This window comes from Rhinatrema bivittatum, chromosome 1 (assembly GCF_901001135.1).
Source record: "Rhinatrema bivittatum chromosome 1, aRhiBiv1.1, whole genome shotgun sequence".
Taxonomy (NCBI): domain Eukaryota; kingdom Metazoa; phylum Chordata; class Amphibia; order Gymnophiona; family Rhinatrematidae; genus Rhinatrema; species Rhinatrema bivittatum.
Genome location: NC_042615.1, coordinates 665,858,119 through 665,884,178, shown reverse-complemented (window position 1 = coordinate 665,884,178; position 26,060 = coordinate 665,858,119). Strand labels below are relative to the sequence as shown.

Sequence of the window (26,060 nt, the reverse complement as noted above, 5' to 3'; positions counted from 1 at the left end):
CTCTATGGTGGAGATAACCTCTCCAACTTCCAGCACAGGTCACTGTCTGAACATTCATTATTTCATTCCTACGTCAAAGACTTCATTCTCCAGTCCCTGTGGTTTCAAGGATTCTGAACCAGAAGCACCTGGCTGCCAGGGTCCTCGAGATAATATCATTTCCAAGAGCCCAGGAATATATCATTGCTTGTCAGATGAGGTCTATTCGCATCCAGCCCTGCACGAAACTGTATGCTAGTCCTTCTTGGAAAGAGCTGCTCATTTATCTGATTTCAAATTACAATTCAAAATGAATTTTGTGTGGCACCACACGGTGTCAGATTGTGTTGCCCACCACAAAAAGAACAAGAGCAGATCTGTAGCGTCACTTACACAATCCCCCTTTTTCTTTCAATTTTCCCTTACTGTGAGGTCGATATACTAAAGTGTGCTAACACTGGCTGTTAACATACACAAATGTGAGGTTTATTGCACATCCTAATTGTCAATATTAATGCTATTCAAATGAGACACACATTCCACATATGCTAAAAGTATGCACGTATATGGAATGGTATCACAAAAACTTAATTATACCTCCCCCAGGTGCATTTAGATTTTTAGTATTAATGCATCTGCAGAGCTATTTGTGCAAGAACTTTTTTGCTGTGCTTGAGCTATTTTGCATAGTTTTGCATCTCATTAGCTCAGTATAGATTTCATGTTAAAACTATTGCAAGCTAGTTTACACGCATTAACAGAGCTGTTAGTATGTGTAAACTAGATTGCTCATGTTAACCACTTGCAGTAATGCTGAATATGTGTCAATGCTAGCGATAATGTGTCAATGCTTCTGACAGCATGAATGCACTTTAGTACATTGACCCCCTTAGTCCTCGGGTATCTGCTGTGCTGGGGAAATACAAAAGCAAGTGCTCTTAGAGACCTGGCCTGACTTGTCTTCTTAATCTTCTACATCACACACAGTGATAAGCAGCTCTTTTCCAGTACATCAGCCCTTTAAGATGGCAGAAGACAAAAGTGTTCTCCCAGCTCCCTCTGGTTTCAGTGGAAATAAAGTGGGTCTACTTTTGCTTTTAAAATAAGTGGCCAGTGTGCACCCATAGCAGGGGTGGCAAACTCCGGTCCGTGAGAACCACAAACAGGCCAGGTTTTCAGTATATCCACAATGAATATGCATGAGATAGATTTGCATACAATGGAAGAAGTGCTTTCAAATCTATTTCATGCATATTCATTGTGGATATCCTGAAAGCCTGGCATGCTTGTGGCTCTCAAGGACCGGAGTTGGCCAACCCTGACCTACAGAGTTTGTTTTACAGGCTCCCAGAAGCCTGTACCTATTTATAACTGCGCTTCTGCATTGATTCACTAAGCTAAGAAGGCCTGGTTATCGTGAAATTGAAATGTGGCATCCACCATTGTTGCAGTTTGCCTATTACTTCAGAAAGTGAAGAGAAAGGGGCATAGGAATACAAAGATGACAAAAGGGATGCCTTACCACTGATGGCATTGTGTTCTTGCTGCCTGGTGGAATTAGAACTCGGAGATCAGGTTTGCGGTTGTTCATGCCTAGGTTCATTGGTGGCGGAGATTTTGTTTGCATATTTTTGTTCAAGTTTCCAGGTGAGACCAGCAGACCTGGTGAGTTTCGAGGGTTGCCGTACCCATTTCCTGATTGCGAAGAAAAAATAATAATCTATTACTTGGGATCTGCTGAATCGTATTAGCTGTTTAGAGATTTTGAGCTAATGATGAGCTTGACGTGCTTTGAACAATGAATTTTATGAAAATATACATCGCACACAAGAATTAATATTGCTATAGCTCAATGACTTGGAATGAATGTGGCATTTTATTTTGCAGATAAACGGAAAAACTTAAAAATGTGCTATACACTTAAATACTTGTCCACAGGCATTGTTAGCGAGTATAACCCTTCCAATGAATTTCCTTTTTCACACACTGACATAAGTGAGGTCCCTTTAAGACTTACCAAATCTTGCAGTCATAATTAGGGGTCTCTTGCCTGCCTAAGTGTTAGTTGAATAGCAGGCGAACAGAAGACTGAAGTGGAAACCATTCTCAGAATTAATTAAGTTCTGAATAAAAGATTGTGGTGGAACACTAATATTCTTTGTTTGGAAAAGGTACGTGGTATACATTAATGCTGTTCTTACTGAAAATAGCTTTGAGTGGTAAAGAGTTTTTTTTCAATTGTTATTTTCCATTGAGGTAATATGAACCTGGTGTTAAGCAATAGTTTGAAAATTTATGTCAGGTTTTTTTTTATTTTTTTATTGATATTAACTTGCATTGCTCTATGGAAGAAACAGAGGTTGAAATGCATAGCATGATATGCACAATCTAAATTGTTTAACATGCATCTAGGAGTTCGTTACACAGCAGGAAAACAGACCACTGCAGTGGAAGCCATTTCCAGAGCTAATCAAGTTCTATATATAAGCCTGTGGAAAACCCCCAATATTGTTTGTTCTGAAAAAGGTATCTTTGAGCTTGCTAAGAAGTAAGCAAGCAAGCGGAGCAACAGCCCATCCCCTCTGCATTTTGAAGCTTCAGCCCCGCAGGAAGCAATTCCAGGTGGAGACAGTTTGAGTGCATTTGCAAAAAGTTATTCACACACAGATAAACTAATTCACCTGGTATTATTCACCTAAAGGACTAAGGAATTGAATTTGGCAACATTGCATGATTGTAAGTTTAAATTATTTAATGCTGGTAGAGTTCTACATTATATTTTCTATTGTATTAAAGCCAAGTATAATTATTAATGTGAAGATTATTTCCTTTTCCAATTTCCCCAATAAAAACTCATCTGTTGCAATTCCTCTACCGTGCTGAATTTTTATTGTTACTAAGTACCCTAATCATTGCATTCATAGAAGTAGCAAGCATGCAGGAGATCTATTAAATGTATTTTCTTGTATAAATGTGCTGATATTTGCAGCCAAAATTTCATCTTCAAGATTCCAGGTAAAAGTGAGGTGCTTGCTGTTTGATGTTAAGCTTTTCCCTTCCTTCTTGTAATTCATTCTTTCTCCCTGGAGAGCCTGAATTGAGATGGGAAAAGGTTATCTGAGCATAAGCAAAGTTAGAGAGCTGGGCCAATTGGGTGCTTCAGGAGGTCTATGCCCAGAGAATATAACAGCAGATAAGGACTGTAACATAAGAACCATAAAAATTGCCTTATGGGGTCAAACCGAGGGTCCATCAAACCCAGTATCTTGTTTCCAACAGTGGCCATGAAGAACATGATGACTGTTGAGTCCTTCAGATCATGTTTGTCTTTTTGATGCAACACCCTGGACAGTGTTATATCTGATGTCATTGTTCAATTTATGCCCTGACAGCCTTTACCCTTGCCACCCTAGGGTCACTAACTAATTGAGAATCTCAGCAGAGGCCACTGGTAAGTGGTCTCATCCTCTGGGTTTGTCGGTTGGTTTATATAGTTATTTAAATTTGATATTCCGTTTTACAAAAAAAAAAAAAAAAAAGCTTACAACAAATAATATCTAAAAATACAAAATCATAAGAAAATCTCTCTATATAGCATGCTTGCACCGGAAGTTGTCTGTCTGTCGCTGGCAGATGGGGTGCACATGTGTATGCCAACACACTTCTCCAGTCACCGATAGATTATATCTGACTACAGCGGCAGCTTCAGAGGCAAAGAGCTGGTAGTGTGTGCATGTGTGTGTTAGTGCACATGAAAACCTCACCAGTCACCAACCAATTCTGCACAAAAGAGTCCTAGTTCTGGGCCCTTCCCAAACCATCTAAACCCACTTCAAACTGGCCTTATCAGTCCCCAGGAGACCCCCAACCTCCTCTTACCCCCATCCCTTGCTCCATCACAGGTCGGGATCTTTCAGGGGCAGGATCGATTTCTAGTCGTTCCTGCCTCGCTGTTTCAGCAGTTCAAAATGCCACTGGTCAACTTGAGGCCAGCAGCCAAAGAATATAAAAGTGATGGCCTCAGGTTGAACATTGGCCATTCTGGACTACTAGACCAGTGAATTAGGAAGATGGACAGAGCGTGCTGGGTGCTGGGACAGTGAGGGGGACAGGAAATGCTGAGGTCAGGATGGGAAGGGATGGAACAGAGTGTGTTGGGGTTTGTGAGAAGAGAATGGGGGAATGGAATCCTGGGGAGGAGCTGGGGAGGGGGATCAGAGAGTGCTGAAGACCAGTCGAAAAGAAGGGAAACAAATGCTGGCATGGGGCAGAGGGGGGTCGATGGGAGTGCTGGTTTCAGACTGCGGAGAGGAGCAGTGGTCTCCAGGCAAGTTCAATGGGTGTCAGGCAATACATTATATAAAAAATATACCACTATAAATCCCAACGATAAAAGAACATCCTTGAACCCTATAATACACAATCTAAGAAATAATGTAGATATACTGAAGCAAAGCAATCAAAAGACATAATACAAAAAGAGAAAATAATGTATATATCTCCTGTTACAAAATACATTAATAATCATTTATATAAACCAGTAAAAACTGATACAGGAATGGCAAATACTACCACTAAATTACACCTGACAAAACAGCCAAGCCTTCATTTTTTTCTAAACATAACATTTGCCTCTCAATATATTTCCAGTGGAAATACCGCTTGACTGTGTTTTCTTTGAGTGGTTTATCAAAAACAATAATAAATAATAATAATAATAATAATGGTAGTTCACCTGAGAAAGGGAACCTAGATTACAAGGATGTAGGAACTAGGCAGTGACAGGACACAACAAAAGGATCTGCAGCAATGTCCTAGAGCAAACGGGCTGGGAATACATCAGACATTGCCGTGCTGGCTCAGTGCTTAGGGCTGATTCAAGCTGGCCATATCTATTTGCCACTTCATGCTGGCTGCCTGTTCTCAGTTATATTCTATAGAGCCCATCTTATGAAGCAAATCAATGGGAGCTGCTTCTGTTGATGGCACTACACTTTTCTATTTGTAGTTATAACGATAGAAGTCCTGATTTTAGGATTATATGGAGTGTTGATGGTATTCTATGGTGGTGTTTAATATGAATGGTGTATTGGGGCAATACACATCTGTATATAGATATATATTGAATCTATGGATGGTGGAATCAATATGAAGGTCTTGACTGACAGCCTGATATATTTCTATGTGTTCCCTGATGGATTAACATCTTTGTGTACCTTCTGAATGCCCACTAACAAGGTCACAGGCTGCTGAACTGATGCTTTTTAAAACATTTTCGAATAATATATATATATATATATATATATATATTAATATATATATATATATATATATATATATATATATATATAAACTATGTGTGTTAAATGGTGTTTGTTTTATGTTATTAATCTGTATGATACAGTTTCCTGAAGAACGGCTTTTATGAAATGGAGGATTCTGAGATAGCGATGTTATGTATTATAAAATAAAATGTATGGTTATAAATGTATGTTTAAGTGTATAATAAATAGTATACATACAATAGGTTTTCTTTTTGGTTTTGTCATTACATAGACTTGTTCCTGTGTAACATCATAGAGATCAATTGCCTTAGGGCACAACATGTCAGACATCCTCCTTGGGGGAGAGGTGTTATACCTTTTATGTATTTATACTTTTGACTTATCAGTTTCTCTTGCTCCTTTGGACCTCCAGCTGAACTGGAGCTAGGGCTGGGATCCTGGCACCAAGAGTCTTCATTCTCAATTAACCTGGGGTTTGTTTCCTCTATTTCAAAGTCCCCACCACCAGCCCTCGCCCTACACGTGCGCACTGAACCTAGTCTGATTAATTCAGTGATGGTCCTGGACCAGGGACCATAAGCCAGGGCTCCTTCCATAACTCTGCAATCACTTATGCACCTGAAGGTGTCACCCCCTAAGGGCATTTCTAGCCCTAGCTGATCTGGGGAGCGGAAGGCCCTTACCCAGGGGACCTTCTGCCCAGCAGTGCACAGTACAGTCACCGACTCACCAGTCTGGCCCCGGGTCACACTTTTTGGATTGCATCCTCCATGCCCTTTCTGCCACATCTCTGTGATATCACACCTATCACAGCAGGCATGTTCTTGAGATTAAACAAGCAGAGGTTGTTCTTCCCTCTGCCTGTCCTAAAGGACAGATATACAAGCCCCATAGCAGCCCTCCTTTCCAGATTTTTATTTCAGTGCAAGATCACAGAGGTGTGTTCTCCTAGTCTTCAGAAGCTACGCTATGGGAACAGCAAAATACAGAGGGGTAGATTTTAAAAGGGTGCGCGCGGTACCCGGCGCGCACACGTGTATGATGCCTGATTTTATAATTTACAAGCACAGGCGCGCGCAAGTTATAAAACCAGGAGTCGGCGTGCGCAAGGGGGGTGCACAATTGTGCTTCTTGCGCGCGCCGAGCCTGCGCTGCCTTCCCCAGTTCCCTACCCCCACCCCACTTTCCCTTACCTCCCCCGCCCTTTTCCCCCTACCTTTTTTTCTTTCTGGTTTCCAAACTTACTTTAGCCTTGGGGCTAAAGTAAGTTGTGCGCGCCGGCCATCTGCCGGCGCGTGATCCCTGGCACAGCAGCAAATGGCCGCTGTGCCTGGAGCCTCTGACCGCGCCCCGGACTGCCCCGCTCCCTTCCTGCCCCTTTAGTAAAGCCCCGGGACTTACACGCGTTCTGGGGCTTTACGCACGTCGCTGGGCCTTTTGAAAAGAGGCCCGGCGCGCGTAACCTTTTTAAAATTCGGTCCAGAATCTTTCTTCCTTTGGAGTTAAGTAATATAAACTACATCTCTGGTGTAATCACATGCCCTTGGGCTTGTGTTTATGGTCCTCAGGTTGTGGGACACAATTACAGAGCAGGGCTTCCCAAACCTGTCCTGGGGACTAGAGATGTGCATTCGTTTTTGCCGAATTGGAAAATTGCAACAAAATTGTCCAATTCGGCATGTTTCAGGGAGCCCGAAAAAAATCAGGATTTTCCCATTTTTTCGCAAAAATTCGTTTTTCCGATTAGTGCGCACTAACGGGAGTTAGTGCGCGCTAACTCCCCGTTAGCGCGCACTAACGGGAGTTAGTGCGCGCTAACAAAAACTAACAAAAAGTAACAAAAAGTAACAAAATCTAACGTTTTTTGTTAGTGCGCACTAACGGGAGTTAGCGCGCACTAACGGGGAGTTAGCGCACACTAATGGGGAGTTAGCGCGCACTAACTAAAAATTAATTTTTCGCGAAAAAAAAGCCCCGAACTGAAAAAAAACGACATTTTCCATGGCGGCCGAAAAACGAAGAACGACACGAACACAAAAAACGATGCACATCTCTACTGGGGACCCCACACACATTTGGGGTTTTCAGGATATCCACAATGAATATGCATGACATAAATTTGCATATACTGAGTCTCCATGCTATGCAAATTTGTCTCATGCATATTTGTTGCGGATATCTTAAAATCCCGACTGGCTGTGAGGTTCCCAGGGCAGGTTTGGGGTCTCAGAGGCTGCACTTCTTCAATTCTGAGGCAGCCTTAGGAGGTCATTTACTAAAGGTTTTCTCCCATTCTGTGTCTATGGGGAAAATGCTTAGAAAATGACTCCCCTAGTGAGGCCATATGGCCTTAATGCAAAAGCCGTTAAGTCCTTAGAGTTGGGAATTATCAGTGCCTCTTGCACTTATAGCACAGAAGACAGAGTTCTCCTCTGAGACAAGACCTTGTACACTGCAAGAGCCATGCACTTAGGAGAGCAGAAGCTCAGTGCTTCCACCCACTCAAAGACCATAGCCTTTTCCTATCACCTAACAATGGGCCCAATGTAATAAGATGAGTGACAAAACTCTGGGCTGAAATTCAGCACACGGTGTTTTAATCCATGTGTTAAAAAAAAATATCTACCTCCCGATGTAGGAAGAGGACTTGGTCACCCATGCTTTTGAAAGCTTTCACCCACAATTCACTACACCATTTCATCAAGCACTCCAGTAAGAACCCTTAAACCATCAGGATATCTTACCCCTGAGTAGTGGTTACATGGGTATTAAGCAATATGTTTTTGCATAGCAGCTCTTTTTACTTAACACTTCTAGTATTCCACTGTAATGGGATCTAAATGTCCAGAAAGTGGAAGCTGCTAAAATCCTGACTCATGCCCTAAGAACAAAATCCGGTATGGATTGCTAGGGCTCGCAACTGTTCTGTCTGAAGGACTGACCTAACAGTTTGACCAAAGTGAAGCCACCACATTCTTCAAAACTTAGCTGAAAAAGAAAAAGTCAACTGCAGCTTCAGAAAGTCATATATTCTTAGCCTGTTCAGAATTTTTGCTTTTAAGCTATTCAGTTTTGCATTTTCCTTTGGGGATTTACTTCTGTTTGCTACACAACACACACACACATATATATATATATATATATATTTCCATATGCATGTATATAATTATAGGTTACATCCCCTGAATTTCATGGAGTTAACACGTACTGTAACTGTGTCATATGGTTTTCACCACACAAACACAAGTCATCTTTTGAATTCATTATTTCATCTGCTTGAAGAAGATTCTGGAAACTCTCCCTGCATTCTAGTTTAGTTTGTTGCATATTTGGTGTCTTCCAATTTGTTTGCTGAATGCAAAGCTCTTTTCGCTCCTGGCCCTCAGTTTTCTGCCCCAACCCTCCAGCAAATGACTACTTGGGAAGCAGGGAAAACAGGAATGTGCAAATGTTAAGGCACAGTCAGCAAAGGTACCCACCAGATGTTAACCCACTGTGAGGAACAATAGTCTTTTGCAACTACCTCAGCTTTTACATCTAAAACTGCAGGCCAGCTGAGGTCTTAATGGAAAATGAAATACAAAAATCGATAATACTTTGAAGTTTTGCACTTTTAGAAGAAAACAGAAAACTGATTTGTCAAACTAATGTGGAATAAAGTACCTTGCAAAAGTATATTTCGAAACTGCAGTGTATTTTTTTTAAAACTATATTACCCATTTGCATAGCGAACCTGTATTTGAGATATATATTTTTATACATTATGGTTCAGTTTTGTTTCTTTCTAGACTTAAGTAAGAGGGTAATTTTCAAAAGCACTTCCGTATGTGCATGGGTTTTTCTGAAAACTGCCCCAGTTGTATACGTAAAAGTATGAGCAGAAGTGATTTATCTGTACTGCCAAGAGGCCTTCCTGGTGGTAGTGAAATAATTTCCAAGCATAATTTTGATTTTCAAATGGATGTGCACACATTTACACCCACTCTCTAGCATGCATATGCCACACTAAGGTCCGTGTGGCCCCGATAATTTTTAAAGTGGGCTTTCGCCTGGGAGTCAGCTTTGAAAGTCAGGGCTGCTCTAAAATTTCCCTCCCAAGCAGAATCTGAACTCTAAAGCTAAAACAGAACTGGCTATTTGAGATTTTTCAAAGATATGTTAAAAGATTTACTTTTAAAGTATACTTTTGCTGTACTGTAGTTGATCAATGAATATAAAAAGGCAAAGACATGATAACAATATTCATCTCAAAACCATACAACATAAAGGCTTTCTGCTTATTTTGAAGCTTAGTTGAATAGAAAACTATATCTAATGTGAATTATGCAATATTTCAGGAGTGCACAGAGCAAATAAAATTCACCCCAAATCAATTATACATTTTAAAAGTCTGTTATTTTAAAATTCATGATGTGGCTCCCACCTAATTCTTCTAAACACCTTAAGGCAGCCATGATTTTAACAGTACCACACATTACTTCACTCTGTGACTCTTTTTGACCCCTGCTGTCTGTGACATCACAAACAATATCCCACAGGCAGCGTGAAACAATCAGATTATCATTTGAAATGACACAATGTGTGACCCGAATCTGCATGGAAAAATCAGGGGAGAATTTCCACTTGAATAAATTAAAAAAGGTAACACCTGGCAAAATTGTACAGAGTGGTTATTATCTGTATGGTGGCCTTAGATTTAGAGCTAGGATATATAGGAGGAGAGGAGCAGACCATTTTTGTACAGCATACCTTGTCAGGATGGCTGGAATGATGAGTTTCTATTTGCTGAAAAGGTGGGAGAGCAGTATGGCACTTTTAGTGAGAGTTCGAAGGAGTTTGATAGCATTTTTTGTTAGATTTACATGGAGAATCGAGAATGTGAATCAGTTGCTTACTCTTTCAAAAAATATAAAGACTAGGAGACACATCATGAAGTTAGTAAATAGCACATTTAAAACAAACTGGAGAAAATTATTTTTCACTTAATGCACAATTAAGCTCTGGAATTCATTGCTGAAATAGTAAAGGCAATTAGCGTAGCTGGATTTAAAAAAGATTTGGCAAGTTCCTGAAGGAAAAGTCCATAAACCGTTATTAACAAGGTGGACTTGGGAGAAAGCCACAACTTATTCCTGGGAGTTGGCAGCATGGGATCAATCTACTATTTGGGATCCTGCCAGGTATTTGTGCCACTATTGGAAACAGAATACTGAGCTTGATAGACTCTGGCAATTCTTATGAAGCATTGTGGCATTTTGAGTGATTTTTCTTTGATCCCCTATCCCTGGGTGAGCTAGATGTCCCAGGATAGGAAGGAGACAGTTTACGTCTCTGGTCCACAGTCTGGCTGGAAGGGATAGACTCAATTTTTGCAGTTTGTTGAGGATTTTTGGACTATTAATTTTAGGACTTTTTCTGGACACCCTGCTCTGAGAATTCTGGTGAAGATTTTTCCCATTTTGTTTTGGAAGAAAGTTTGCTGTCTCCCTTCCTGCTCAAGATCAGAGAAAGAAGAAGACATATTTTGGGTTTTTTTTCCCTCCTACCCTGGATCTTTTGTCATGAAGGATCCCAAGTTACCATCTGGAGAGAAGAAGTGTGAGTAAGAGGTTTAGATCATCTGAAGATCCCAACCAAAGTCTTTACTGCAGGAAAAGAGAACAGGACTGAGAGTTTTGAGAATCTGAATTATATCTGGACTTTAGGTATTGCTGGGAAGGGATTCCTCTAATTCTAGGAGTCTACAAGTCCATTTGGAATACTTAGCATTCTAAGCCCAGGCGGGTGAGAACATTTCAGGACTCCAATTCTGAGGGACACTTCCATAGATAGATAAGCATTTGTAGAAGAACTTTGGAACATGGATGTAACCAAAAATAAATGTGTATGGTGCTAAATGATCAGAACATAAGAACAAAAAAAATTGCCATACTTGGTCAGACTAAGGGTCCATCAAACCCAGCATCCTGTTTCAAACAGTGGACAATCCAAGCTACAAATACCTGGCAAGTACCTAAACACTAAGTAGATCCTAAGCTACCACTGCCAGAATAGCAGAGGCTATTCCTTAAGACAGCTTGATTAATAGCAGTTAATGGACTTCTCCTCCAAGAACTTGTCCAAACCTTTTTTAAATCCAGCTACACTAACTGCACTAACCACATCCTCTGGCAACAAATTCCAGAGCTTAATTGTGCACTGCTTGAAAAAGAATATTCTCCAATTAGTTTTAAATGTGCTATTTGCTAAATTCATGGAGTGCCCCTAGTCCTTCTATTATCCGAAAGAGTAAATAACCAATTTACATCTACCCATTCTAGACCTCTCATGATTTTAAAGACCTCTATCATATCCCCTCTCAGCCATCTCTTCTCCAAGCTGAACAGCCCTAACCTCTTTAGCCTTTCCTCATAGGGGAGCTGTTCCATCCCCTTTATCAGTTTGGTCACCCTTCTCTGTATCTTCTCCAGTGCAACTATATCTTTTTTGAGATACGGTGATCAGAACTGTACACAGTACTCAAGGTACGGTCTCACTATAGAGCGATACAGAGGCATTATGACATTTTCCGTTCTATTAACCATTCCCTTCCTAATAATTCCTAACATTCTGTTTGTTTTTTTGACTGCTGCAGCACACTGAGCTGACGATTTTAAAGCATTATCCACTATGATGCTTAGATCTTTTTCCTGGGTGGTAACTCCTAATATGGAGCCTAACATCATGAAACTATAGCATGGGATATTTTCCCTTATATGCAACACCTTGTACTTGTCCACATTAAATTTCATCTGCCATTTGGATGCTCAATCTTCCAGTCTTGCAAGGTCCTCCTGCAATTTATCACAATCCACTTGTGATTTAACTATTCTGAATTATTTTGTATCATCTGAAAATTTGATAACCTCACTTGTCATATTCCTTTCTGGATCATTTATAAATATATTGAAAAGCACTGGTCAAAGTACAGATCCCTGAGATACTCCACTGTTTACCCTTTTCAATAGAGAAAACTGACCATTTAATCCTACTCTATCTTTCCTGTCTTTTAACCAGTTTGTAATCCACGAAATTACATCGTCTCCTATCCTATATGACTTTTTAGTTTTCTTAGAAGTCTCTTGTGAGGGACTTTGTCAAATGCCTTCTGAAAACTCAAATACACTACATACACGTGTTTATTAACCCCTTCATAAAAAAAAATGAAGCCGATTTGTGTTGGAAGACTTCCCTTGGGTTACTCCATGTTGACTGTGTTCCAAAAATGATAAGTACTGAAGATTTTCAGAACTAAAGATTTAAATTAGAATACCCATCCAAAGTATCCATACTGCTTATTATGACATATAAATCTACCTACCTTACCCAGACTGAGAATAACACCCACAGACTAGATTTATCTCCTACACCTTGGGCCTCAGGTATTTATCTTCCCCCACCTAACCCGTTCAGAGAATCTATGCCATGGGACTTCTGGACTGTGCAGGTACTTAGCCTTGGGAGTAAGGATGACCCCTGGACTTTCAGCTTAAGGCTAGAAAAGGGACCACATCTCTGTTAAGGTTTTCTTTTAAAGAGCACAATGGACTTTGCCTTGTCTGATTAAATGGACATCTGGCAAACTATATGCCAAAGATTCCCATAGTAAAGCACTGTTGCTTTAACTCTAAGAACGGTGAGCCCGGCCCAAGGCCAGGTCCTTTCACTGAGGCCCAGGCTCAACACCAGAACACAACCAAAGAAGGGTTCCAATGCCAAGACCCAGGCCCAAAACTGGCTGCCATCATCGAGGCCAAGGCCCAATGCCAGGGCTCGGTCAAAGACCGGTCCCATGGCTGAGGACCAGGTCTAGGCTAAGGCCCTATGCCAGGGCCCGATCTGAGGCTAGGTCCCATTGCAGAGGTCTGGGTCTAAGGCCAGGCCCAATGCTGGGGTGCAGCCAGAGGACAGGGCCCATTGCCAAGGCACAGGTCTAGGCCCAGGCCAAAGCCTGACCCTGGGGCCCAGCCATTGCTGGGTCCATTACCAAAGCCCATGCCTATAGCCTGGTACTGGCACAAGGCCATGTCCCATCCACCAAGACCTGAACCTTGGCCTAAGACTGAGGCTGGGTCCTGTTGCTGGGTTCTGAGCCTAGGCCCAGGCCCTGGAGCTTGTCCCAAGGCCATGTTCTGTTTCCAGGCTCAATGCTGTGGCCTGGCCAGAGGCCGGGTCCCGTCGTCGAGTCCCAGCCTAGTATCAGACCTGAAACTGGGCCCTGTCTTTGGCTCAGGCCCCATCATCCAGGTCCAGGTCTGACACTGGATCCATACTGAGGCTGTGTCTTGTCACTGGGGCTTAGGCCTAGGCCCAGGCATGATGCTGTCTGCTTGGGAAGAAAGAATTACAGTGTCCGTCTAGATGATGGCATCATTTGAAGAGTACATTGTATGGAAGAGGACATTATGAGGCCTGGTCTTAGGTCCCAGGCTTTCGCCTAGGTCTTGGCGGTGGAATCTCAGTGGCAAGACTTGGTCTTGACTGGGTCCCAGCATTGGGCCGGTACCTCAGCAACTGGACCCGCCCTTGGGTCCCAGTGTTGGTTCTGGGTCTCAGCAATGGGACCTGGCCTCAATCGGGCCCTAGCGCTGAGCCCCAGCCCCTTTTTTTTTCCCATTGAAGTCAAAGGGGCTAAAGATTGCTTGCCCCATTGAATTTAATGGAAAACAAAAAACAAGTGGTATGAATGCATTCAAATGTTTTTTTTTTTTTGTTTATTTTGAACCAAATGAAGGTTGGTGGCCTATAAAAAGAATAGGCAAATCAAAATGAAAATATTACCTCTTCAACACTCCTCTTGAGTACTGATAAGGGAAACACTTTATGTTCATAGCTTTTCTCTCTCTTTTCTATAGAAATAATCCATAACAATTAGAGACCCAAACTACTTATAACATTACTCCTCCTGTACTGAACCAATGGAATTCTAAAGCCCATCACATATTTTTTATCTTAATTAACTAATTAACCAATTAATTAATTAATTAATTAATTTAGTAGCATTTATTACCCACCCTACGTTCAGAGCGGGGTACAATATGAACATACACAGGCAAGTGAAAGGAGAGGACAAGACAATGCATCATTGTCTTGTCTAAAAAGGGGAACAACATCATTCTTCAAGAAGGGGTAAAAACAAATGGGCGTCTAGGGAGTCTATTTTGAGATAGACGCCAGAAGTGAGGCCGAAGTCTGCTATGTAGAGCCATCTGAGGAGGATCATATTGGAGGCTATTCCATTATCATTTTGGTTTGGGAATGCCTTCTTGAACAGGAAAGTTTTTAGGGCTGTTTTAAAGAAAGTTCTTTCTCGGAGCCATCTTACTTCCTTAGGTAGGCTGTTCCATAGGAGTGATCCTGCAAAGAAAAATGCTTGTTCTCTAGTTTCCTCAAGGTGGGTGAGCTTTGGTGGAGGGGGTATCTAGTAGCATTAGGCTAGATGATCTGAGTGGACAGGAAGGGGTGTGGATTTTTATTGTTGAGGAGAACCATGGGGAGTGTAGGTTGTGAACTGAGGAATATAAGATCATGGCAAGCTTGTATTGTACTTGGTAAGAGATAGGAAGCAAATGTAGAGCATTGAATACAGGAGAGATGTGATCATGCATGGGAATGCTGGTAAGGAGTCTTGCTGCCGAGGTTTGAATAATCTGTAGTGGGCGGGTTGTGTAGGAAGGTAGGCCTGTCAGGAGGGAGTTACAATAGTCTATCCCAGAGAAAAATAGAGCTTGAAGGAATGAGCTGACGTCAGAGAGTTCAAGAAGGGGCTTAAAGTGACGGAGCAAGTGTAGTTTGTTGTAGGAGGAGTTGGTAATAGTTCTTATATGGTTGCACATGGAGAGAGAGGGGTCAATTGTGACTCCCAGATTTCATACACGTTAGGAGATGGAGATGGAATGGGACTCAAAAGAGAAATGGTTGGGAGTGTCAGCAACAGAATGGCGTGATAAAATAATTATTTCCATTTTATATATGTTGAGAACTAATTTGTTGATGTGAAGCAGTTTTTGGATGGTTGTAGGACAGTGAGTGAGGAAAGATTTTGTAAGGGCCCATGTTTCAAGAGGAAAGAAGAATTGAATGTAGTCAGCGTAAATTTTATAGTTCACTCCAAGGTCATTAAGGATGTGGCATAAATAGTGCAGTAGATAGATCAGGACCTTGGGGTACTCCAGAGTTCAGAGGTATCATGGAGGAGGTAAAAGAATTGATTTGGACTTGTTGGGTGCTGTTGTTGAGGTATGAAGAGAACCAGGCCAGCACAAAGCCGGTTATACCAAAGGAGCACAGTCTTGAGAGTAGGATAGAGTGATTGACCATGTCAAATGCAGTGGTAACGTCGAGAAGACAAAGAAGGAACAATAAGCCATGATCCAAGCCCTGTCTCACAGTATCAAGACTGGAGAGCAGCAGTAATTCAGTACTCTGGTGTTTCTGGAATGTGAACTGATATTGGTTGAGATATTATTAGCATCAATGAAGCTGCAGAGTTGATGGAGAACTGCTGCTTCTAATCCTTTGGCCATGAATGATAGGGCACAGATTGGGTGTAATTGGAGATAATGGTGGGGTTAGCTGATGGTTTTTTGATTAAGGGTCGGACTGAAGCTTGTTTTAGAAGGTCAGGGACAATGCCATGTTGTAGTGATGAGTTAATGAATTTAATGATGAAGAGAGCAATATCCAGTTTGATAAGTTTAAGGAGTGAGGTATGACACGGGTTAAAGGGATTAGATGATGGTTTCAGGTTACTGATTATCTTGGTGTCAGATGCTATAATGTCATCAAAGCCTTCCCAGGTTGGGCCATCGATGTTCAGATCATCGGATTTTTCAGTGTAGGAATTGTTAAAGGTGCTGATGACAGATGCTATCTTATTGGTAAAGTGAGAGGTGAATGTCTCCGCAATGTTCATCCCCGGCAGGGTGGGAGGGACAGTAGACAGGACGGAGCAGGGGCTAACTACATTCTTTACGGAGGCAATAATTCTCTGGGGTTGTTTCATGCAGCTGACAACTTGTGTAGATATAAGATTTCTTAGCAGAATTGATGGCCTCTTGATATGATGCCAGTTTCTCATTATATAATGTTTTATTTGTGTGGATGGGGTCTTTCAACCTTTTTCTCTCATATTTCCTCAGCTCACATTTATGGGTTTGGAGTGAGGTGTTATAACATTGTGCAGAGTTTTTTCTTTTGCTTGGTAATGTGGTGTATTTGGATTTTCAGAAGGTGTTTGACAAAGTTCCTCATGAGAGGCTTCTAAGAAAACTAAAAAGTCATGGGATAGGAGGTGATGTCCTTTCGTGGATTACAAACTGGTTAAAAGACAGGAAAGAGAGAGTAGAATTAAAAGGTCAATTTTCTCAGTGGAAAAATGTAAAAAGTGGAGTACCTCAGGAATCTGTACTTGGACCAGAACATTTCAATATATTTATAAATGATCTGGAAAGGAATATGATGAGTGAGGTTATCAAATTTGCGGATGATACAAAATTATTCAGAGTAGTTAAATCACAAGCAGACTGTGATACATTACAGGAGGACCTTGCAAGACTGGAAGATTGGGCATCCAAACGGCAGATGAAATTTAATGTGAGCAAGTGCAAGGTGTTGCATATAGGGAAAAATAACCCATGCAGAAGTTACATGATGTTAGGTTCCATATTAGGAGCTACCACGCAGGAAAAAGATCTAGGCATCATAGTGGATAATACTTTAAAATCGTCAGCTCAGTGTGCTGCAGCAGTCAAAAAAGCTAACAGAATGTTAGGAATTATTAGGAATTGTTATGAAGTGATTGGTAAAATAAACATAAAATGTCATAATGCCTCTGTATTGCTCTATAGTGAGACCGTACCTTGAGAACTATGTATAGCTCTGGTCACCACATGTCATAAAAGATATAGTTGCACTGGAGAAGATACAGAGAAGGGCAACCAAAATGATAAAGGGGATGAAACAGTTCCCCTATGAGGAAAGGCTAAAGAGGTTACGACTGTTCAGCTTGAAGAAGAGACGGCTGAGGGGGGGGATATGATAGAGGTCTTTAAAATCATGAGAGTTCTAGAATGGGTAGATGTAAATCAGTTATTTACATTTTTGGATAATAGAAGGACTAGGGGGCACTCCATGATGTTATCAAGTAGCACATTTAAAACTAATTGGAGAAAATTATTTTTCACTCCATGCACAGTAGAGCTCTGGAATTTGTTGCCAGTGGATGAGGTTAGTGCAGTTAATGTAGCTGGGTTTAAAAAAAAAGTTGGGATAAGTTCTTGGAGAAGAAATCCATAAACTGCTATTAATCAAGTTGACTTAGGGAATGGCCTCTGCTACTACTGGCATCAGTAGCATGGGATCTTCTTAGCATTTGGGTACTTGCCAGGTTCTTGTAGCCTGGTTTGGCCACTGTTGGAAACAGGATGCTGGGCTTGATGGACTGTTGGTCTGAACCAGTATGGCAATTTCTTATGTTCTTGTGTAATGGTTTCAAGAGGGCCAGTTTATCAAGAGTTGAAGTAAGGGAGGACTTCCAGAATTCTAAGAGTTCTTCAGGTGTGTTACTGGAATTATTATCTAGACTCAGGGTGAGGTTGGATACAAGTGTTATAGGGTCTAGATGGCCTCGTTTCATGGCAGTGGTGTTGTTTCTGTAGAAGGTTCGTTCAAGGGATTTGGATTTGAGGGCAAAGAAGACAAAGAAATGGTCACTCCAAGGAATTTCAGTTATGGCTACATTCACTTTGTGTGGAAGCCCAAGGGGCTGATAAATACCATGTCGAGGCAACTGCCTTTTTTGTGGATGGGGGAGGAGATGATTTGTTTCCAGCTGCAAGAGAGGAGGGTATCAAACAAGACATTCTTGGGGGATGCAGAAGATGAGGTTGATGGGTGGAGATTGAAGTCACCGAGAATTAGGGTTGTAGAGGCATTCAGATTAAGATTCAGGATTGCCTCGCACAAGGAGAGTGCATTCTTGCAAGAAGCTCATGAGGGCTGTAAGTCAGACAGAGTGTTGGGATTTCAGACACAGCATCTCGCAGGGAGCAGGGATAGAAACATCTAGCAAAGTAAATTTCAGGTTGGATTTGAAGAAAACAGCTAAACCTCCTCCTCTTCGTCCTTGTCTTGGTGTATGAAAGTATGAGAAAATAGGTGGGCAGCAGTGGTTGAGGATCGGAATGTCATAATCTTTCAACCAGGTTTCAGTGACACAAAAACAGTCATAAGATCCAGAGGCAAGGAGGACATAAATGAATAATAAGTTTAAATGTTATCGAACAATGTTGAGATTCATACCTATCACTATTCTATAGTCACAAAATACATTTAACTTCCCAGTTTACTTTGTTGGTTTTCACTTTAACAAAAATACTGCATATATATCTATATACAGTATATATATAGATAGCTAGATATATATAGATATATTTTTTAATGGACTACTGCCATCTACTCTCAGGCAAGCGGCAGATCCTTGCTATTACTGGCATGTTATATCAGCCAGCTTTTTGGAGCCATATAATAGCCATTTTTGTTTCCAGCCACCAAATTGTTATCCTTTTTTGGCACCGTATGGCTATGGGAATGAAAATCTCTGGATCTGAGGCCGAAGATGCAAGAACCTGTCATTTGGAAATCAATGATAAATACATGCACAGGGTTTCCAGCAAAGAGGAGCCTGCACTTAAGGCAACTCTTGAAACCACATCCCTCTTCTTACTGAGGGAGCTGCGGGCTGCTCTGAAGTGACTGCACCACCTCCAGACAACTTCAGGGAGAGAGAACCTTCTCATTTACATTCAGAGGCAAAAAAAAAAAAGGCATTCAAGCTCTTCTCATGCACAAATGAAACCATCCCTTCATCCTGTACTCTAAAGCTGCACTTGGCCTGCAGAAGGATCAGTTTCGATGTGACTTGAGACGTGTAGTGTCACATTCCATCAGCCACTAGAGAGAGCAGAAATTATAGGTCATAAATGAATGTATTTCCTGATTATATATCGGAAGTAAATGAAAAACAGACGGCTTTTCTTTTCCTTCAGCAAGTTTACTTTAGGCTTCTTATTTGATTAAAAGCCATAGGATTTTTTTTTTTCTGAAATTGAAAGATAAAATTGAGAGACATCAAAATTAAAGTAAAACAAATTAAAACCTGGTAAATTTGCTAAGTTTAAAATAGATAAATCAGAACCCAAAGATTCAAGTTACAACAATTCCAGCCAAAAAACTTGGGGTGAAGGAGTGAATATGCGAACAAAGCTGTGTCTCTCAGAAAGACCTGAGCCTCACTCATAATTTAGAGAGTTCGCCTGAGGAGCTGCTAAGAGCTAGTTACTGTACAACTTCCATAAACAGTGAGTACTGACAGATTACTTCCATCACACGGCCTGAAAAATCAAAGACAAATGTTGCCTGGCATAGAATTTGGTTTCATGGCTTCTGCTCTGCAAAACTCAGAGACAGCCAAAAACTTTTGCACAGGGCGAAATCTCTGTGGCACAGAGCTGAATCTCCCAAGCTGGCTCAAATCTATATAGAGCATGTACAAAAATGCTGCTATTTGTACAGCTGAAGAAATTTGCAGAAGTGAAACTTGTATGATTAGTTTTCAAAATGCAGAAATTGCCATTGCAAGGTTGTTACTCATCAAACCCAAAGAGCCTTTTCTGTTCAACAAGTTTACCAGACAGTTTCTGGAAGTTACTCTAACACAGAGGTTCCCAACTCTGCCCTGGGGACCCTCTAGCCAGTCGGGTTTTCAGGATATCCACAATGAATATGCATGGCTAGGGGTCCCCTAGGACAGGGTTGGAAACCACTGCTCTAACAAAATAGCATTCCTTAAACTCGGAGGTTTGATCTTCAAAAGGCAATAATGCAATTGATTGAGAAGAAGATCGAGTTGGATACATCTCTCTGCCATCGGCTCACTAATATCTTTCTTTTTTTAAAGTGTGTAATTTCTAAATTTGGAGAGGCACACACAAATGAAAATGATCACATTAAGTACACACATCAGTGAATTTCTTAAGCATTTGTAAACAGAACCTTGGCTGTTCAGCTGGTCAGCGCTAAGGTTAATATGCTTAAAAACATGGAAAATATCAGCAGAAAAAAAAAAACCAATTGGTCCACCCAGTCTGCCCATTTGTACCTGCTTACTGTCACTGGTCTTACTTGCATAGCTAACTCAATAACACAGTACATGATGGCAGGATAAGACTGAACTAGCCCATCCATTCTGCCCAGCAAGGTGTTCAGCATTATAACTGCCTCTCAGTGCAGGTTACCCCCTCATCTTCTTGCACAGATTCATGATTAGCTTATTAATTCATTTATACATGTTATACTGTTGTCTTCTTGTTGTTCTGTATTGTTATTGATTGTCAGATGAATTTTCAAAGCATTTTCACATGTACATTTTCAAATGGCCGTTCAGTGGCCATTTGAAAATTGCTACAATATACGCCAGTGAATTGTCCATAGGTTATACACATGTAAGTACACTTTGCAAGCATAAATGGGCTACGATAGTATGTTACATTTATTTATTTATTTGTTTGTTTGTTTTTGTAAACTGACATTCCATCGAGATATCACATCATAGAATAGTTTAGAAACGTTAACTTACATAATAACTTCAAAATGTTAACATTTAACGTGATTTGGAGAAAAATAAAAGTAAAAAATAAAAACGACACAGAGATTTAACTATTTACAGTGACGTTTTACAATTGGAACATCTAGGGTAGTTGACTGGGGTATTATCGGGGTGACAGGGGAAACAGAGGTGTCTTGCATGAAGGTAAAACTATGACATTAGGGCGGTGTGCATTTTACAATATGGTATGGATTTACAGGGAAAATTGGGGTAAATGGAGGGGTTAGCAGGGAAATGGTTGATATACTTGTGCCATAAGAGAATGAGGTAGTTTGCGGGTTGTATTCAAGGTTTGGTGGAAGAAGCATTTATCAGGAAGGGGGAAAAGATGACTCACTTCCATGCAGAGGGAGGGGGCCTGAGCGAGGGGGCTACGTTTCTGGCGGGAAGGCTTTCAGGAAGAGCCATGTTTTGAGGTGGTTTTTTGAAGATTTGAGTCGAGGGTTCCGTTCTGAGGTGGGGTGGGAGGGAGTTCCATAGCGTGGGGCCGGCCCCTGATATGGCGCATTTTCGGGTAAAGGAGAGGTGCGCTGTTTTGGAGGTGGGGACGGGTAGGAACCCAGAGTCAGTGGATCTGAGGTTTCTATGTGGGGTGTATGAGAGTATAGCAGAGTTTAACCAGCCCATCTTATTGTTGATCATTTTTTTATGTATGAGGGTTAGGGTTTTGTATTGGATTCTGTGGCTGATGGGTAGCCAGTGTAGTTCTTTGAGAGTGGGGGTGATGTGGTCACATTTTTTGATGTTTCTGTTGGATCTGGCGGCGGCGTTTTGTAGTACCTGTAGTGGTCTGATGGTGGAGTCGGGGAGGCCAAGGAGAAGTATGTTGCCATAGTCGAGCTTGGAAAAGAGTATTGTTTGGAGGACGGTTCGATAGTCTTGGGCATGAAGGAGGGGTTTGAGCTTTTTCAGGGTTTGTAGTTTAAAGAATCTGCCCTTGATCACTGTGGAGATGTGATGTTTGAGGTTTAGCTCGTTGTCAATAGTAACTCCAAGGTTTTTTGTGGCATGTGTAAGATGTGTTCCCATGTGGTTAGGTGTGTAGTTGCTGGGAAGAGGTGTGGTGTGGTTGCTAGATATGTGTAGAATTTCGGTCTTGTTTTGGTTGAGGCAGAGTGATAGTTGTGAGAGAAGATGAATTATTTTCATGAGGAGTTGGTTCCAGATTTTTAGAGTGTTTTCGATGTAACTCCTTTGAAAATGACCTCCTAAGCATGTAAAGAGCGAATGAACTCAGGCACAACGGTGCGTAAATGGCTCTTTAAACTTCCTTGACAATCACAATTCTACAGTACATAACTTACTATCAATATACTTTTGAGTCATGCTGCATATGTTAGGAAATTACAGACAGGAATTCATTACCCATAGGCAGTTGCCTTGTATTTCTGAGAATAAGTATACTTGTTGGTGATTTTAATGTTTCAATTATTATGTATGCATTTTGTAAAGCGCTTTGTGCACCATTGTAGACTGCGGTATATAAAACATTTTAAATAATTAATGCTTTGAGAAATCGGGCCCTTTCCATATATTTATTGGTATTGTGCTTGTGTTACTGGGGCCTATGTATGTTATTTTTATTGTAAACCTCCTGGATGCTTGTTTGGCAGGTGGTTTATTACAAATTCAATAATAATAATAACAACTGCAATTATCTGTGCTTGCTCTCCCTCCACCGCTAAGGTTCTTTTTGTATGTGCTTTGAACTCTGCCACTGTTTTGGCTCCTATATGTTCTGGTAAAGTCTGTTCTAGCTATCCACCACTCTCTCATTGAAAAAATATCTTTGGAACCTCCCATCTTTTGGCTTCATAGGATAACCCTTGTCTTGGACCTCTTCATTCTATGGAAAATGCTTCCCTCTAGTACTTTACTGAAGCCTACTAGAGATTGGAATGTTTCTGGGGGGGTTTTCTTCCTTCTAAAGAGTTCATTTTTAACTACTTCATTCTCTCAGTGCAGGCACCATTTTGGTGGACTTCCTTTGAACTGTCTTGCCTTTTCAATGTCCATTGGTAGATCTTGTCTAAAGAACCTAACATAATTCTCAAGGCTGAAAGACTTCTCAGATGCCTTGAGGCCATCGGAGAGAATAACCCCCAGGTCTCTTTTCTGTTTGGTAACTGCTAGCCCTTTTCTTCCAAAGATTTCTACATCCTAAGGACGTAATTTTCAAAGGAGTTACATGTGTAAATGTAACATATTAACATAGCATTTTTCAAAAGCCATTAACCCATGTTAAGTGCACTTATACATGTAAACCCTATGGACAATTCAATGACATGCATTGTAGCAAATTTCAAAAGCCCCCTTATACTAGTAAAGAGCATTTATATACCCAGTTTTAAGCATATAAATGCTTTTTAAAATCAGGGCCTCTATGTATGATTTTGCAAATTATTTTGGCTTAAAGAATTTTTATCCCTTTGACCATTTTTCAATTTTTTAAAATCATTTTTCATCTCTTTTAACCCCTCTGGCATAGCTAATTTGTTGCAAATGTTCGCATTACCTTTAAACATGCACTTTTTGCCTTCTAATCCATCTACAATGTCATTTATAAAGATACTGAAGAGTCCTGGACCAAGCACTGATCTGGCATCCCACTGGTCAATTTTCCATCTCCTGAGAGGGCCCAGTTAACTACCACTGTCTGAATTCTGTTCCTTATCCAAAGCTGCACTCAGTTTATAATGTTGGTTCCAGCTTCCAGAATGGCTAGCTTGGTCATTAGTTTTCTACATGAACAGTACCAAAGGCTTTACTGAAATTGAGAGTCTACATCTACTACATTCTCCCTGGAACCAGGTACTTGCTCCTCGAGGGCCTAACTCTCTCCAGCTACTGAGCCTTCTTATTAATCTATATGAGGGTATCATCTACTTCTGGTTATGTATCCAGCGAACCCTGTCTACTCACTATCTATGAGTCTCTCTCTACAGCTCAGCAAACCCGGAGATAGCAGTTCCAGGATCTGAAGGACTTCAGCCCTGCCGGGCACATCAGCTCACTACTGCCACCTCTGGCAGTAGTGAGCTGATGTGCTATCTGTGTCTGTCTCCATACTCCAGCCTAGTCAGTGGTCCCTCTCATGATATCCTCCTGAGGGCGCTGTCATCTGCCATCAGCCCAAGGATTCACCATTCCACATTAGAGTGCTCATTCATCTCTCACACTTCAAGAGCTGAGTACAACAATCTATCCTCAACTGTTGCTAACCTCTCCCCTCTGGGGAGCAACTCCATAACAGTTTGCTAACAGATTGCTAACTCTAGCAGAGTCGCTAACACTTTGCTAGCTTCTCCCCTCGGGGGGAGCAAAGCTCTACAGGATTGCTGACTCCTCCCCTTGGGAGGAGCAAATCCTAACAGACTGCTAATTCCTAGCGGCTCCGTCTTCAGGTTGCTAACTCCTCCCTTCTTGAGGAGTAGAACTCTAACAGATTGCTAACTCCGCCCACGGAGGATAACAGATTGCTAACTCATAGCAGAAAAGATAACAATGATCTCAACTACTGTGTTATTTTCTTTTATTTCCTAGTAGATTACTTGAATTGAAGAGAACACAAGATTTTCTGGTATGGAATCTCAGGAAATGATGTTGTCTGTGAAATGTCGAATGGCTCAGCTGTCAGCACGCATGTTCATCTTGGAAGCTTTAGGTAGCAGGTTCCCATCTCTTACTTGGACTCGAGCTCATTGTGACAGACATGTTAGTCTACAGACAGTGTCTCAAACGGAGGTCTGCAGACATTCACCTTATGATGCTATCGTCAATGGTAAATCTACTACCAATAATATCCTGGTAAAATTCAGGGGTGGATTTACTACTTCTACCAAATGCCTTTGGGGAGTCTCTCCAGTGGGCAGCCAACCTGCTTTCTCAGATCCTTGTTTTATATCATCATCTGTGGTGCAGCATTATCTTATGGGGGGGGGGGGGGGGAGAGAGGTGGCAGAGTGAGGAGGGTGCAGCTGGCTGTTTCATGTGTTGAAGGGCAGCTGGGGGTATAAATCCGCTGCTGGCTACATTCTGTCATTCTTTCCTCCTCTTGCAAACACTGGCATATTTTCCCTTCTTCCTGTGGGACACACTGGCAAAAGTGACGGCTGCCATATTTCACTGCAATTTTGGAGGTCAAAAATTGGTTTGAGCTCTTTATCAAACCTTTAATTTTTCAATGCCACCACAATAAAATTAAAGGTTATCAAAAACAAAGGACAATTTGCTGTCTTACAGGAGTGTTTTCCCCAAAATGCAAAAAGAAAAAAAAAAACAGAAAAGGATGTTATGCTCTCCAGTCCTCTTCTCCAGAAATCATGCAGGCATTAATAAAAAGCTAACGTATGATTTCTTGACACACGCTGCATCCGTTAATCATTTCACAGCGCATTACCTTGACTAATTGCAGGTGGTAGAAGAAAACCAAAATGGACATGATCTCCGTGCAATAAAATCATCTTCATTGTGAAATGACAAGCTATATTTTCATTGCCACCATATCATGGAGCATGAAAAACTTACTAGAAATACATTTAAGAGGCTCTTGATTGAACTGGAAGCCACAAGCTAACACAGAAAAGATATATAAATCGACAGGTTGCAAATGATCATTATTTTCTGGAGGTTTATAGAACTTAAATGACTTCTCTGACATCACGGTATGCAGGCCTGGATTTGTCAGTAGGTACCTGTAGTAGGTGCCTAGGGCAGCACAAACCTCGGGGGGGCAGCAGGCTGGCTGAAGATTTACTGCCTTCGGTTTGTGCTGAATCTCATTCAGCAGAGAATAGTCCTCTCCTTCCTGATCCAGCCCCTCCCTTTCCAGGCAGCGTGCCGGGGGGGGGGGGGGGGGGGAACAGGAAGGGAGGGGAGGGATCCTGGAGCACACAGAACAAAGGGGGTTATTTTGGTAAGGTCTGGGACTGAATGATCATGCAGGATCGTTGGGGTGCGGGGTAAGAAGAGAGGCTGGGGGATGAGAATGGATCAGCTGGGAGGGAAGGAGCAGTGTTTATGTGTGTGAGGGAGATCTGATTGCTGCTGGTGTGTGTGTGTGCCAGATTGAGAGGTTAGAGAGAGAATGC

The 26,060-nt window shown here is 41.4% G+C and overlaps 1 protein-coding gene across 10 annotated transcripts in view; it reads right to left on the bottom strand.

The window, feature by feature from the left end:
• Positions 1-26,060, bottom strand: part of MEF2C (myocyte enhancer factor 2C) — a 354,211-nt gene that overhangs the window by 26,354 nt on the left and 301,797 nt on the right. For all 10 annotated transcript variants that reach the window (XM_029573591.1, XM_029573607.1, XM_029573583.1 and 7 more), the window contains one exon: positions 1,502-1,674. In XM_029573591.1, the coding sequence (XP_029429451.1) occupies positions 1,502-1,674 (173 nt within the window). The remainder of the gene's footprint in view (positions 1-1,501; positions 1,675-26,060) is intronic.